This window comes from Solenopsis invicta, chromosome 1, assembly GCF_016802725.1.
Source record: "Solenopsis invicta isolate M01_SB chromosome 1, UNIL_Sinv_3.0, whole genome shotgun sequence".
Classification (NCBI taxonomy): domain Eukaryota; kingdom Metazoa; phylum Arthropoda; class Insecta; order Hymenoptera; family Formicidae; genus Solenopsis; species Solenopsis invicta.
In genome coordinates this window covers 4,590,950-4,606,708 of record NC_052664.1, presented here as the reverse complement: position 1 = coordinate 4,606,708, position 15,759 = coordinate 4,590,950, and the positions used below count along the sequence as shown (strand labels likewise).

General features: G+C 32.2%; 1 protein-coding gene across 3 annotated transcripts in view; it reads left to right on the top strand.

The window, feature by feature from the left end:
- The window catches only part of LOC105205392 (TOX high mobility group box family member 3), a 280,237-nt gene that overhangs the window by 194,952 nt on the left and 69,526 nt on the right, over nucleotides 1-15,759 (top strand). The window contains exon 1 of one of the 3 annotated variants that reach the window (XM_039454995.1): nucleotides 9,723-10,131. The exons of 1 other annotated variant lie outside the window; for it this stretch is intronic. In XM_039454995.1, coding sequence (XP_039310929.1) covers nucleotides 10,114-10,131 — 18 coding nt within the window. In that variant the 5' untranslated portion in view covers nucleotides 9,723-10,113. Of the gene's footprint in view, nucleotides 1-9,722; nucleotides 10,132-15,759 lie in introns of those variants that run through there. One more of the 3 variants, XM_039455000.1, reaches the window with a different exon arrangement.

The window sequence follows — 15,759 nt, the reverse complement described above, 5'->3', positions numbered from 1 at the left end:
TGAGGCCTTTCAGCAGTGTTACGAAGACTCCAAACAACGCCTTCGCCGATGTATAGCTGCCCAAGGGATCTACTTTGAGGAGGATAACATTGATGTATAAAAATAAAATAAAATTATTGCAAAAAAGTGTCTTATTACTTTTCTGCCACACTTCGATTATGCTTGATAATATACATGATAAGATATAATCATATATAAATTATATATTGTATAATAATATATAATCATATATAAATCCCGGACAGCACAGTGACATTTTCAAAACATATTAGGAGTACAAATTGAAAACCGCCGTTTTTTGTCAAAATTTGAGGATTGATTGTTGAAAAATGGTTACATACTTATTCTTGAAAGTATTGTCCATCGCTGGCCACTACTTTCTCCCACCTTTCGGGCAGCATACGAATCCCGCGTCGAAAAAACTGCTCGTCTTTTGCGGCGATCCACGAATCGACCCAGTTTTTGGCCTCTTTGTAATAATGGAAGTGCTGCTCAGCCAGGCCATGCGCCATTGATCGGAACAAGTGGGAATCTGAAGGGGCGATGTCAGGAGAATACGGCGGATGAGGTAAGACGTCCCATTTCAATGTTTCCAGATAGGTTTTAACGACCTGAGCAACATGTGGCCGAGCGTTGTCGTGCAGCAACATCACTTTTTCGTGTCTTTGCTCGTATTGTGGCCGTTTTTCCTGCAATGCTCGGCTCAAACGCATTAGTTGTGTTCGGTAGCGAGCTCCTGTGATGGTTTCACCCGGTTGCAACAGCTCATAATAAATCACGCCGAGCTGGTCTCACCAAATACACAGCATGAGCTTCGAGCCATGAATGTTTGGCTTGGCCGTCGATGTTGATGCATGGCCGCGGTAGCCCCACGATTTTTTTCGCTTTGGATTATCATAATGGATCCACTTTTCATCGCCGGTTACAATACGATGCAGAAAACCCTTCCGTTTTTGCCGTTGGAGCAGCTGTTCGCACGCGAAAAAACGCCGTTCGACGTCTCTCGGCTTTAATTCGTATGGCACCCAGTGTCCATGCTTTTGGATCATTCCCATGGTTTTCAAACGATGTGAAATAGTTGAGTCACGCCTAATGAATCTGCAAGCTCCTGTTGCGTTTGAGATGAATCTTCATTCAGTAATGTTTCCAATTGTGCGTCTTCAAACTTTTTCACCTGTCCGGGACGCTCCTTGTCTTCTACGCCGAAATCACCACTTTTGAAGCGTTGGAACCATTCTCGACACGTTCTTTCACTAATGGAAGCCTCACCATAAGTTTTTACAATCATTCGACGCGCCTCAGCCGCAGATTTTTTCGAATTAAAGGCAAAAAGCAAAACTTCCCGCAAATGACGCTTATTGGGCACAAATTTCGACATTTTCGATCACAAAAAAATATATAACGCCGATAAAAATTCACAACTGCAATGATAAGGAATTGTTGCCAGATGCCCAACCTTACATTAAAAATTTTTGATCTAACGTTTGGCGCCAGCATTTACCGCTGGCGCTATTTACTGGAAAACGGCGGTTTTCAATTTGTACTCCTAATACTTAACACATATATATTGGACATTTTGGACATATTAAAGACATCCTGTTTAGATCCATGGATATCTTAAAAACGTTTTAACAATATCTAGTGTTGGACATTATGGACTTCCTAAAAACGTCCACTTTATGACGCAATAGATTAAAACTGGACTAAATTAATGCATTAAACAAATTTTAGACTACAATCCAGACAAAATGATTCGTATACAATATATTTTTTGTCACTGAACATAATTCAGTAAATAAAATTGCTCTATCATGTCACATTCCCCAGAATATTTTTTCTTGCAAAAAGAAATTTATTTATAAATATTTATTTTAATATTGTAAAAAAACGTTTTCTTAATGTCAATTAAAATAAAAATGTTACTTAAAGAAAAAAGAATCTAGAATATTTTTCAAGTATTTTTTTTCGGAATTTTTCATCCATCCAAGTTGAAACCTCACCCAACGTTTGATCTGTAAGACCGCTGCAAACTGTAAAACCGCTGATGCCTGTAAAAAAAATCAAGAATTTTTCTCAAGAATGCCTGTGGTGATCTGTGAACATTTCATGTTAACCTATGTATATCAAGTCAATATGTTATTGAAAAGATAAAACATATAATTAAAACATGTTATTTATATAAATAACTTAGATAAATGACCGCTTAAAAATTTCCAGAAAAAATTTTTAGGAAAGATTCTTGATTTCTTTAACTTTAAAAAACATTTTATTTTATTTAAGTTAATAACGTTAAGAAAACGGTTTTATATCATTCTAAAATAAATATCTTTTTCGTAAAGGTTTGGGAAACTGTTCCTGTTCGAACTTGTGTCATAGACGTTCGATGGATCTCTTGACTAAAAAATGGATGTCCAATGTCCAAAAATACACGTCCGATGGACATCCATTGGACATCCATGTGCAATGTGGGCTCAACGCTTGCCGTTTGTTGCGTGCAGTCTGAACTAAGCTTTAAAACCTAATTGAGAGCACATTTCACACGAAATGCTTCGTAATAAAATTAAAATCCCTCCTGTGATTTAAAAAAAAATTGTTGAAAAAACAAAAGCAAAACATTGCGAGCAAACTTAAAAACATTTTTAAATAGAATGCTCATTTTTAAAATGTTCAAATGTAAACATACTCTGTACGTTGTATAACGTACGTTTTTAAAACGTTTGTATTAAATCCATGGACGTTTGGACCAAACTGAAACTAAAACTGGACGTCCAATGGATGTCCTGTGCTGTCTGAGATTATATATAATAATATATATTTATATATATTTATATATAATTATATATGAAAAATTTTTACTCGGAACCGCATTGAACGTTGCTTGACCTCTACGACTTCTGCGAACTTATCTCTAGTGATGATCTGTAAATACTGTGTTAGTAAAGATATATAACTGACAGCTCAGAACAATTTATGTTATCGAAAAGATGAAATATATATAATTAAAGCACATTAATTATATAAACGTATATAAAATTAATTTTTTTACTGATTTTCATAAATGTGAAATAGCATGAGGAATAATGTTCCTGTTATTCCGTTTAAATTAGAATACAATTAGAAAAGAGATCAATATGATACAATCATTAAATTAAATATGAAAAAAATTTTATTAAAAAATATTAAGTATAAGTAGCGAAGTGTATTTATATTTTTAGCATATATTGGCAACATAGGATAAATAATATCCATTAAAGATGTTATATAAACATTTTGAGCGTATCCTGACGGCATACGAAAAATAATATTCTAGGGATGTTATAAAAATATTCTGAGCTTATTATAAATATTATTCGCACATTCGGCATGAAAACACAACTCGTATCATAACATGTTCCGTTAAAGTAGTCAGGGGCGGATTAGCTCCTAAGCCTAATTTAGGCTATTGTCTAGGGACAGCACATTTAGAACAACGGCATTTTGTAAAACAGTTTTTTTTTAACTTATCTTGTAATGGCTGACGCAATCAACTAAAATCTTTTACATAAAATAATATAAGAAAAAAACAGAATTTGCAGAATGTAAAATTTGATTAATTTAAGTTACACTTGAGGCGTGAATAAGGATAGCAAAGATTTAATACAGATGTCTAGGGGCGGCATAAGTCTTAGTTCGTCCCTGAGAGTAGTAAAACTTAATTAAAACTAAATCAGGAAATAATGTGAAAAGTGAGAATAGGTCAAATATATGTGTAAATATTGTGAATGAAATATACAAAAATATTCACTTATACGTAAAATGTTTTTATGCCTTGAGAGTAGTCGTATGTCGCGGCCTGACGTCATAAATGAGAAATTACACGTAAAAGTTTCTTGCCATTTGTAAATAAAAAGGATTTGGATAAACAAAATAAAATAATAAAAGCGCTTTAAAACACTTATAAAACTGGGCCTCGACTATCCTTTTCTTTCTTGACAGTCAGTAATTATAAAAAGCACCTAAAGTGAATTCTATTCAGACAAAAAAACACATTGTTGAGCTAAAGTTTTTTGCTATTTGCAAATAAATAAAGAGAATTTGGATAAAACAAAATAATGATCATTTTAACATACTTGCAAAAATGGACCTCATCTTCAACCCCCCCCCCCCCTCTGACAATCAATAATCCTAAAAATAATCCTAAAAAGCATGTGAAGTAAAGCTTATTCAGATAGAAAAACACAGCTGTTGAAAGGAGTGAAAAATATGCTTTTACATATAAAATTCAAAGATAACTTTATTTACGGCTTATTCTTACGAATTTGGTGAATACGAAACAAGTCACATTTTCACTGTAAAACATATAATAATAAAATGCAAGACAAAATTTTATCGTTAACATATCACGTTTCACGCTTATTAGTTTTGATTTCTTCCGCGATACTACATCGTCACTATTTAAACAGAGTTCTTGGCCCATTACTCAAAAAACTTATACGCAAAATATATAAAAATATACTCTAACATATAAGGCTCAAAATGCATAATTTTTTATAAAATAATTTATATCTAGTTCATATTTTTAATAGTAATTAAAAAATATGCTTTTAGCATATTTTGATTGGTCTAGAAAAGATATAAGATATCTTTAGTATTCCGTGTCTTAATGTTAAAAACTTCAAAATGTATAAACTCATATAATTTACAATTTTTTTAACGTAAAAATTACATTATATGATTTGAAAAAAGTCACTCATCGAAACTTGAACCATCGACCTTGTGAATATGAGTCACGTACGCTATCGCCGAGCAATGCGGTTTTCGATAAAAGGCCTCGTAAAACTTATTTATAAAATGCTTGAGATTCTTTTTAATTCGATTTTCTTGATAACGCTTAAAAAGTGTTCTTTTTAGCTCAATAAAGGTTCATATTAAGAATTGTTTAAACAAACAATAACATTGAAATCCATTACAATTATATCGTAAGGTTCCCTGAAGTTATAAGGTTAGAATCAATAAAACAAGGAGTTAATGTTTATTTGAAAATCCATTATACATATATTTCAGTGAAATTATTACATATACTCTTTTTTATTATATTCTTTTACTTACTATCGTAAAATCAAATGATTTTATTTTACAACAGTTTACTACAGTAATCGGTTTTTTAGTTTTTTTATTCGATATTTTAAAAACTGTATTAAAAAAAAGTGGAAAATCTCGCATGCATGATAAATTATAGAAAAATTATGATGGTAATCAGAGGATTCATCTTTTGGTATTCATATACATGCTTGAAAATAATTATTATACATTTGCGTTAATATATGCAACGACATTGTTGTAACCATGAAAGAGAGTTCACTTTCCACTCGTCTACTTTCTCTAACGACCATCTGTCGCTTGACTCCTTGAATTTTTTCTCATATGTATACCTGCGATCATGGATCATCACACAATCAGAATATATTCATAGCACATTTATTACAAAAACATAAAAGATTGATCAAATTTAAGATTTTATCAGAGTTTCAAAGCTAATCGCAAGATTGATAAATAAAAAATAATATAAAAATACAATGTTAGTATGTGTAACAGTTTGCTTGATTGATATTAATTTTATAAAATTTTTGATTTGAATCTTAAAAATACTGAATAATCAATATTTCAGGTCAGTTACAAAAAAGAAGATAAATTCGTTAATATTATTAGAGTTTTAATCATTGTTGGCGAAATAATGCGAAAGTCAGAACGTGTTTTCAACTCAAGAAATTGCAAAGTAATCGAGAGAAAGGTGCGATTTAATCAACAAGTAATTGCATGATCGTCAAACCGTTAATCCTACAACACTATTACATCGTATTCGACCAACATGGAATAAATAGTTCGCTTTTTCGTGACCTCGATCGTTTCAGCTTCCATTTCTTCAATTTATTCAACTTCGCATCGACCGTCGTTATTCATTTTGTAATATGAAATCTTACTATATTTCATTTTCTTAATTATTTTTGGAAATTATGATCAGTATAAATGATTCTAATTACGAATAAATGATAAGAATAGAATAAATCTTATAAAAATTTTTTAATACAACAAAATACGTTTATGTGAATTATGTATCATTATTTAGCGAATTTATTGAAAACAAAATGTTTTATGATGCAAATTATTGTGGAATTGAGTAGTAACATATCATTAATCGATCTGTATTACTTGAACGGTTGAAAGCGTAAAACAGATTTCACTTTATCTTTGAAAACCAGCTTTCTTGTCTGTTGGAATACACAAGCTATCGCGGACTTTGCATTATATAAGCGTTCCTTTCTACTTATTTTTTACGCTTCGCAATTTCGTATTAATTACATTTCATGAAATTGAATGAAAAATCAAAGGAAAAATGTCACCAAAATTCAAAAAATTTACAGGTATAAAATGACAATTTATAAACTTTGATTAAAAATTTTTATCGTCAGTCCTCAATTTGATTACCTCACTATTAAAATATTTCTAAATATTTTATTTCTCTAATAATATATAATTTACATTTAAAAATGTATCTTGCTCTATATTTGTTTTGAACAATAAGCTATCCTTGACATTAGGATATTATTAAAAAGCTAATTTTTTTGAATAGTCGTCATTAGTGGTCATTATTCTGATTATCATGATAATAATAAATGCTAACAACCATGTCCAAACTCCAAACCTTTGTTCTTAAAGAAAACTTTTAAGTTACCGTTGTAAATATTTATATAAAATGCAGCTTACAAAATATAATAAATTTTGTTTAATGAGGCTAATTTAGAACGTAACTAATTAACTGATTAACCAGAAGATGAATTTGTTGTACTTCGTAAGATTTACGAGGCAAAATTTGTTTTCTGATAAAGATATAATCTTACCTATATCTTTTTTATGTAACAAAAAACGACACAAGAAACAAAAAAAATACATCCTGGACATAAATAGATACAATTCCTAGATAAAAATGCAGATTTAAGTGCATGTTCAAACGTAGTACGTATACTGAACAATCGATTTAAACAAAATATCTCTTTGCAAGTTCTTCTATCCATATGTATTCAATATATTTCAACATGTTAAACGATGTAATAAATGCTACGCTCTGTAAAAAAAGCAAGTTAAAAGCTAATAACGTCCGAAGTCGATCCTCTGTAAAAAAGTAAGTGATTGATGACAGGAAAGGCTGGTTCTCCTAAAAGCATATTGTGGAAGATAAAACTTGCTCAACTGGCTTCTTGGCTGCGATGGTATTTATAATGAAACATGACAAATCTCTCTCTCTCTCTCTCCCCTCCTTTCCCTCTCCTTTCCTCCCCCACCTTCCCCATTCCCCTTCTTCCCTCTCCCTATTTCTTTCTCCCTTTCCGTTCCCTCCAGATCCATTCGTCTCCGTTCCCTCTTTCTTCTCCCTCTCCTTCCATGAACACTGTCAGAGCTCGTTATCTAGGCCAACAGATGCAGGTATTATTCACACGATACCGAGTATTTCTAAAACAAACTTGAATCCGGAGCGATAAATAAACAGGCCGTATTTAATGTTATCGTTTGAAGATCTCATAAAACATCTCCCAGTCACGATTGTGACGAGAAGAAGATATTTTCTTTCGTCTTTCGTTCCTTTACTCTTGAGGAGATTTTCTGACTGGAATTTATTAAGTGTCATCTCAATTTTTTTTTTAGTTTATTGTCAATATTCTTCTTTGTTATTATTTATATATAATATTAAATTTTTGTTATAGTCTGTTCTAAATTCTCTTTATTGAAGTTGATTGAAATTTGTATAAACAGCATGTAACTAAATTTGTAATGCTTCAGTTTTCCTTTTTTTATTTCTTTTCTTCTGATGCTAATCTTTTTTGTTCTTATTACATATTAAAACATCTGTACATGTATAACAGACGTTTATCATGTATATCTATTCACACAAAATAATCTTTATTTATTCATCTTATTTATTTGCTTTTGTAACAATTGACACAAAAATTCAAACTTTTCTTCTCTCTATTGGTAATTGTATCTGAAATAAAACTGAAGTATTTATCAATTGTAATGCGTTTAAACCAATTGGTTTCTTATCAAAGATATGATAATGATTAAATTCCTATCAGTTGCAAGATTTATATTAAATAATTTTCTGATGTATTACGTTGATGATAAGTCAACGGAAACACATTCCTATTGAGTTTTATGCAACTGAAGTAAAACACTATTTAAAAATAAATTTATAGACGCGAGGTAAATATAAATAAAATTTCTGCATTTGTAAGCTGCAGGATAAACGGATTGTGCCTTACAATGTACGGTAATATCGACGCACGTTTGCTCTTGTACTTTGAAACTCAATGACTGTGTTTACACACTCCTCGAACACATGTTGCCTTAATCGACGTAAACGATCACGTTACTAGCAGGTAGTTAAACCGAAGACTTTTCACGAACGCTACGCTACGCGCTGTGGCACGGCTTGCCGCAGGATAGCCTCACGCCATGCGCGAGATAAATATTAACAATAATTCGTAGCGAGCCAATGGACAGGCTTCTTTGTTTTTTTGCTTTATCTCGATGCACTTGGCACAATCTGTATCCAACGTGACGCTTCACTCGTTAGTCATCGTGGCGTGAAATTATAATAAACATATCTTATAAAAAAAGTATGTAAACACATATAAATGTGTAAAAATTTCAAAATTTATAGTGGAAATACATAAAGTTTTGACTTTTTAAATAAAAATTAGAACTTTATAAATTCCAATTATATTGTATTAAATATATCTTCATATTAGATAGAAAATTATGATATCAATAATATATTTTATACTGTTTATGTAAATGTACAAGTTTTTGTAATATTAAAATAATGCTCAACACTGAATATAATATAGATGTTACATAACATATACACATATTTATACGTTATTTGCATTTTTACGTTTGTACATGCAGGTCAAGAAAAACTTTAAGTCAGTCATTGGCAAATTATTACGTAAAAGAATTATTCATTTTAATAGTTGTAATTTGACATGTAATTTTCGTACAGTGTAGAATTGAGAAGCGTTTTTTTTGTTTTTTTTTTCAATTTGGAACAGATTGCTTTATGGCGCGCAACGATACAATCCCTCGTTGCGATACGGCTTTCATCGCTGAACAACGAGCGGAACTCGTTTCCTTGCGTTAGATACGTCATCGTCGTGACTCTTTCCGTGTTCCGTGTAACATTCAATTACCGCAACTCAAAGTTGGCCCGCGCGTTACGTCGTGAAATCACAACGTTAATAAACGGAGCATTTAGTCTGTAGATGGAAAACGCGCTATTCAAAGAGATTACAAACAGCCATCTGCCTCACCCTTCCGAGGCGCTCGTCCCCCTTTAGCCCCTCTGCAACTATCCCACGTGCCCCCTTCCCCGAATCGGCATCCACCTCTGCTAGATACCTCTCAGCTACCATACATCTCGCAGTCTCGCTTATAGAATTCTTTTCCCTCTCCCCTTGCCCCACCACTCCGCCCTGCCGTGCCGTGCCGTGCCGCCACACCGCGCCGCACCGCACCGCACCGCACCGCACCGCACCGCACCGCGCCGCACCGCGCCGCGCCGCGCCGCACCACACCGCACCGCACCACACCGCGCCGCACCACGCAATCTCTCCAACCAACACGCGCGTAGTAGTACCGTCCTCCCCTATCACGGTACCCCACCATCGCCGCCCATTGCAGCGAACCAATATACCCGGAATCACATTGCCGCGCCGACCATCGCGAGGAGTGTGCGTCGTCTGTCACACGCTGTGTCATTCATCGTTTTCGGAATCGCGTCGCTACACGAACAAAACGTATTCAAGTGTACGAAGGTGCATGTTGCACCGCGTGCTTAACCTCGCGCTCTTCCTCGTTCGGCGCCGCCTGTGCTCTTGCTCACTGGTGAGTGAAACGGATTCGTTCGCAGAGTGTAGTGATCGTGTGTACATTCGGTGACGAGCGAGTGTCAACGGCGGGATTCTAACCTATTGCGGATACATAAATTCTCAAGTGTGGTTACTCTAATCGCGTCTTCTTGATAACTCGATTGCTCTGTTAGCAGCGGACGCACGTACGGAGCCCCGCTTCGCATACTATATGCTAGATTTCTCGCCGGTAAGTGGCCGAACCGTTGTAACGTTTATCTTAATTTATGCGATTGTCATTATACAATCGAGAATGGTACGGACAACGTTGGAGAGTAAGGAGTTACCGCGTGCGTGTGGCACTTCTAAACATATCTTGGAGCGAATGAGGCTCGTTACTGCACGTGGCGCCATCTCGGGAGTCGGAGTGGAGTGCGAGGGCGTGGAATTTCCCGAGTACCCACGGGGCGGTTTCGTAATGTGTAACGTTCTCTCTCTTTTCTATTTTTATTCTTTTTATTGTTTTTGCTATCAATTATCGATCGAAGTTTTTTTTCCCTCGCCCACTGCAGCGCGGTAAATATCGACACGATTCAATGGCTGAATTTGTAAAATTTACGAGCCATTTGTCCCTTTTTTCTATCATTTTTTTTTTTTTTTTTTTTTTTTAAATAAGTTACGATGATTATTAATGATGCATGGTTAAAACAAATTCTGCAAAAGTTTGTATTTTATAATGTATTATATTACACTGTATATATGATAGAATAATCAACAATGGGTCACTCGATCGATCGCTTACCCATCGTAAATCTTTATCAGGTAAATTTAACTTAGACATGTTTATCGGATCTTTCTGTTGTGTAAACAGAGTTACATATTTAATCGCTTTATGCTCCAGGCGAACGCAATGAATTAATCGCTCCAGCGATTGTAGCCAATAACGATTACATCATTGATCGTGAGATTGTGCAGAGCACTAATTCTTAATAGCATATAATAATAGTCGTCGAGGAGATGGACCGTGAATGATTTATAATCTGTCTTCGTTAATTAGGACTAAGTAACGAACTGAGCACATTTGAAATAATATACATATATCGCACGATTATTTTCCACGAAACAAGTACAGGATGTCTGTCTAATAGTACAATTAAAATCTGATAAAAAAAATTTTTGCTTTTTTTAGACACTGCTAAATGAATCACTGATTGGAAATGACTTAATTAGTATAACTTAACGGAGCTATCTTACGGTTAGCTATAATACACATTCGGCATACACACTTGCAACGTTGTATAAATTACAGCGCAACGCTGACGCAAATTAAACTTGCGCGTTTCGCATTATTCTAATGAATTGTATTGAAACGAATGCGCTATTTTATCATATCATCGGGAACGTGCTTGTGCGCGTACAAAGAATAACGATAAAATATATTTTCATATTGCATATAACGTGTAAATCGATCAAGTTTTAAATAATTTCATATACAATATTTTATATATACATACATGTATACATACATGCATAAACACATATAAACACACACACACACACACACACACACACACACACACACACACACACACGCACGCACGCACGCACGCACGCACGCATACACACACACACACACACACACACGCACGCGCGCGCGCGCGCGCACACACACGCGTTTATATAGAGTGCGAGAAAGGGAGGGGTATGAAATACCATTTTGTTTTTTGACAACTCGATAAATATAACGTGACAGAATTCTAACCAACGTCAGTTTATTAGCCATAAAGTTCTTCCAGTCACCCTATAGATAGAAGTTCATCGAGTATATAGAACGAACGTAATTTACAATTTACTGAAGAGAGACAAAAGGATGCGTTTGTGGAATAGAGGATTGTGGAATACTAACAACCAATGTCATAAAAGGAACTTTTATCTATGAAAAGAACCTGAATTAATGATCTTTCGCGGTTTTTACACGAATTAAATAAATGCCACAAAACAAGATTTTACGAATGTTTCATAAAATTATTTTATAAAAAAAAAAAATTTATAATTTTGTTGGCTTAAAAATTTTTTAAAATAAAACTTAATTATAACATTTAAAAATAATTTTTTCTAATGAACATTATACAACATCTATAACGAAATTGTAAAGTTGCACGAGAGATGCACATGGCGGACGACTATATTTCACAACCACATTTCACATATGACATGACTTTATTTGCCGAATTCATATACACATTACAACACACATTAAATTCAATAATATTATTTAAAATTCACGTCCAAAGCTCTCAAGATAGACTAAAATAAAAAAATAAAATGTCAAGAATAGAAGGCCTATGTCAGTCACAGCGATTCTTAGTGCCAAATAATAATTTTAATTTTTATAATTTTGAACTCAAACTGCACCGCATATTCGTTGGACTTGAAACACAGTCATGAAGCCGGAATAGTAATATTAATGCTATAAGCAGCGTATATAATATTTCCTTTCCCCGGAAAAAATAAATTATTTTATTATGAAAAAATACCTCAGCCAGAGTTCGAACCTAGATCTTCCGAATTCCGTGCGGGTGTCCTACCACTTCGACCACTGACGCATAAATTAAAAAATTAATTAATTAAGAAATCAATATGTAACATATTTCTCAAAATTACATAGTCAATATACATCCGTAAAAATTTCTGTTACCTGAAAAATTGAAATTCAACTTTTATCAAAATACAACGAATAGTAATGATCAGTAATCATCCTACAATATCTAAATAATAAAGACTGAATGAAGTAATTTTAGAGTTGCTCTAAGAATTTAACGTGAATTGTACGAGATATCATGATATTTTACTACCTCAGATATTTCTATGACTACTGTTCTTCCTCATACATATATAAAGAAAAATCATCAATACTATCATACCATTTTATTTTCGGGCAATACATTTTTTAAACAAATGCTAAAAATAAAACTTTAAAAACATGAAAACGAACTAAACGGTGTCTTCAGTCAGGTATAGCAGTTTTTATAATACTGTTTCGTATTTTGTAATAATTAATATTTTTGCAACATAATCAGGAAGGAGTGTCTGAAAAATTAGGCTCGAAAAACTGGCACCCTAGACAGTAATAGATTTCTAACAGCCATAGAGAAGAAGTTAACTATAAAATGAATGGATATACTAAGTAATAAAGTATATTTTTAAACAATTATATTTTTACGTATTAAACAATTAATTTATAAAATTAAAAAGTTAGAATTTAACCCGTTTACTTCATATATTTCTTTAACATTAGATGGATCTGTGTTGTCCGACGCTATTTTTTCTACTTTAAGGTATTAAAGAAAATATAATAAAATTCATGAAACATTTGTTAATATTGAGTAATTAAAAATTTTGTAGTTATTATTTATTCTTACGAAGAGCTATACCAATTTACGCTGCGTAGCGATTTTGTATTCTAAACAATTGCACTATGAAGAAAATATAAAAGAAAAAAATATAAAAAAACAGTTTTAGGAAGCTACAAATACGTAAAATGACCTAATATTATTACCAATAATACATACTCACTATTGTAAGAACTAAGCAATTTACAAAAGAAAACTGTACAAATTTTCTTGTTTTTCAAAAATTTGTTTTTGGCAAATTTTATATAGAAAGAAGCCATAAATTACTTTTTTCCAGAAACCGCATTTATTTTTTTATAATTTATATACAAGTATATGTATATATACACATATATATATATATATATATATATATATATATATGTATGTATATATTATTTTTATTTTAAAAGTATCTGTACACACACACACACACACACACACACACACACACACACACACACACACATATATAGCGATACTTTTAAAATGAAAATAATTATCTTTAATAACATTTACAATTTTGAGTGTTATCTAGAAATAATGGAGACAATCTTATGGACTTTAAAAAGAAAATGATGCCTTGTTATTCTATAACGAGATCAAAACCAGAGTAATTTTGAATTCTCAAGCAATTTGCGGTTTTATCCTTGCGGTTACCAGTCGAAAAATGAGAATATCCGTTTTGCGTGTTCACAAGAATGTTTTTTTTTTTTTTTTTTTTTTTTTTTTTTGAGCTCTTTTCACTCATGAGGCAACATGGGTTTCAAGAATTTTATTGTACTTGTTACAAAATTTAATAAGATTTTACTAAATTTATTAAATTTTAATAATATAATTTTATTAAATATAGTATATTTTATAATATAATTTAATTGAATTTTATGAAAATTTATACTAAATACTAAAATTTTTTTAAATAGATGTTGTTTCACGATTATCACGATTTTGAGAGTAAATTTTAAAACAAAACTCTTTCCACCTATAGTCTTTGTTTAAAAGAGCTGTCAGATCTCAAAACTACGAGCAAAATAGAAACAAAATTGTAACGGATTTAATATTGTTTACAATTGAAAGATTCACTGAAATGTGTATATGTGTATGTTAAGAACTTTGTATGTATTTTTACCTTCTTTTTCTTCGATCTTTTCAAACGTACTTTTACATTTGTTGTCCAAATCTGTTTCATAACAAATTATTATAGCTGATTAAAAAATATTGATTGTTGTAAGATGTTTTATAAAATGTTATAACATTGATTAGGTCCAGGAATACATGTATTTACTTTTGAATCGATATCGTATCGATTCATAACATTATAATACGTAATATTTATGTTGTATATATTCGACTAATTTCAGTGACAAACATATTTGTATGACATATATTTTTATAACATATTTTATGATTACATGTACGTGGCATGCGTGTTAACGAGTTAATTAATGTTTAACTGAAATTTCTATTAGGAAATTATTAATTAAAAACAAAATTAAATTTACCACTTGCCGTTGCATCGATAAAGTTTTTTCTTTTTAATCAAATTCGAATTGGAAACGGTTGTCGACTTTTCCAATTCCTAAATTTTTCAGTTCTTCCCTCGCATATACGCCTAAAATTCGGGCTGATAAATATTCAACGCCGATACCTGTTTAATACTCCCGAGGATAAATAGCAGTTTTAAATAGCGTATTTTTTACATGGCCATTTAGCGTTTCATTTGTTATTCCATTACGTGGCATTTATCGTTGCATAAAAGACTGCCATCGAAAGAGCGTATCCATTCCACGATGGATGTTTCAAAGGATAGATGGTTCTATTGTTCTCAACATTATGCGTCGCACAGTTGTTACTCGACAGATACATAGTCTATATTCCAATGGAATGTCCAATATAATGATGATAAATAAATGACCATGCTACGTATATTATTTTGAAAAGTCATCAAATAATTTCATTATATCAATAATATTGAGCGATAATGGAAATTAAATAAGTGGAACAAAGTAACTCGATTACTTTAGTAATGGAGATTGTAAGAATTGGAGAGAGCTAATTCTTTTTCATATAAAGGCTTTTGTTTTTAATAAATGGATTAACTGTTTACTTTTTAAATGTTATTTTCTATTGCATGTCATAGATTCTTTGGTAGTATATTTTATTGTCAAAATTGATAATAATGTATTGTCTTAGAGCAAAAAATTACTGCTTTGAAATTGTATTACAAGTAGTAATGATTGCACTATCACTGTCAATGCAAAGTCCGTCATCGAATACTAATTCTGCGAGTAATTCTGCTATGCTCATTAATTAGAAAATGTACAGTCGTGTGAGATAAATTCGTATCAAATATCGTTGATAACATCGGACATAGTGCGATTAATAATGTAACGAATGTATGCATTTTTATTATAATATATTATAATAAAAATCCATACATTTGTTACATTATTAATCGCACTATGTCTGACATTATCAAAAGGCGT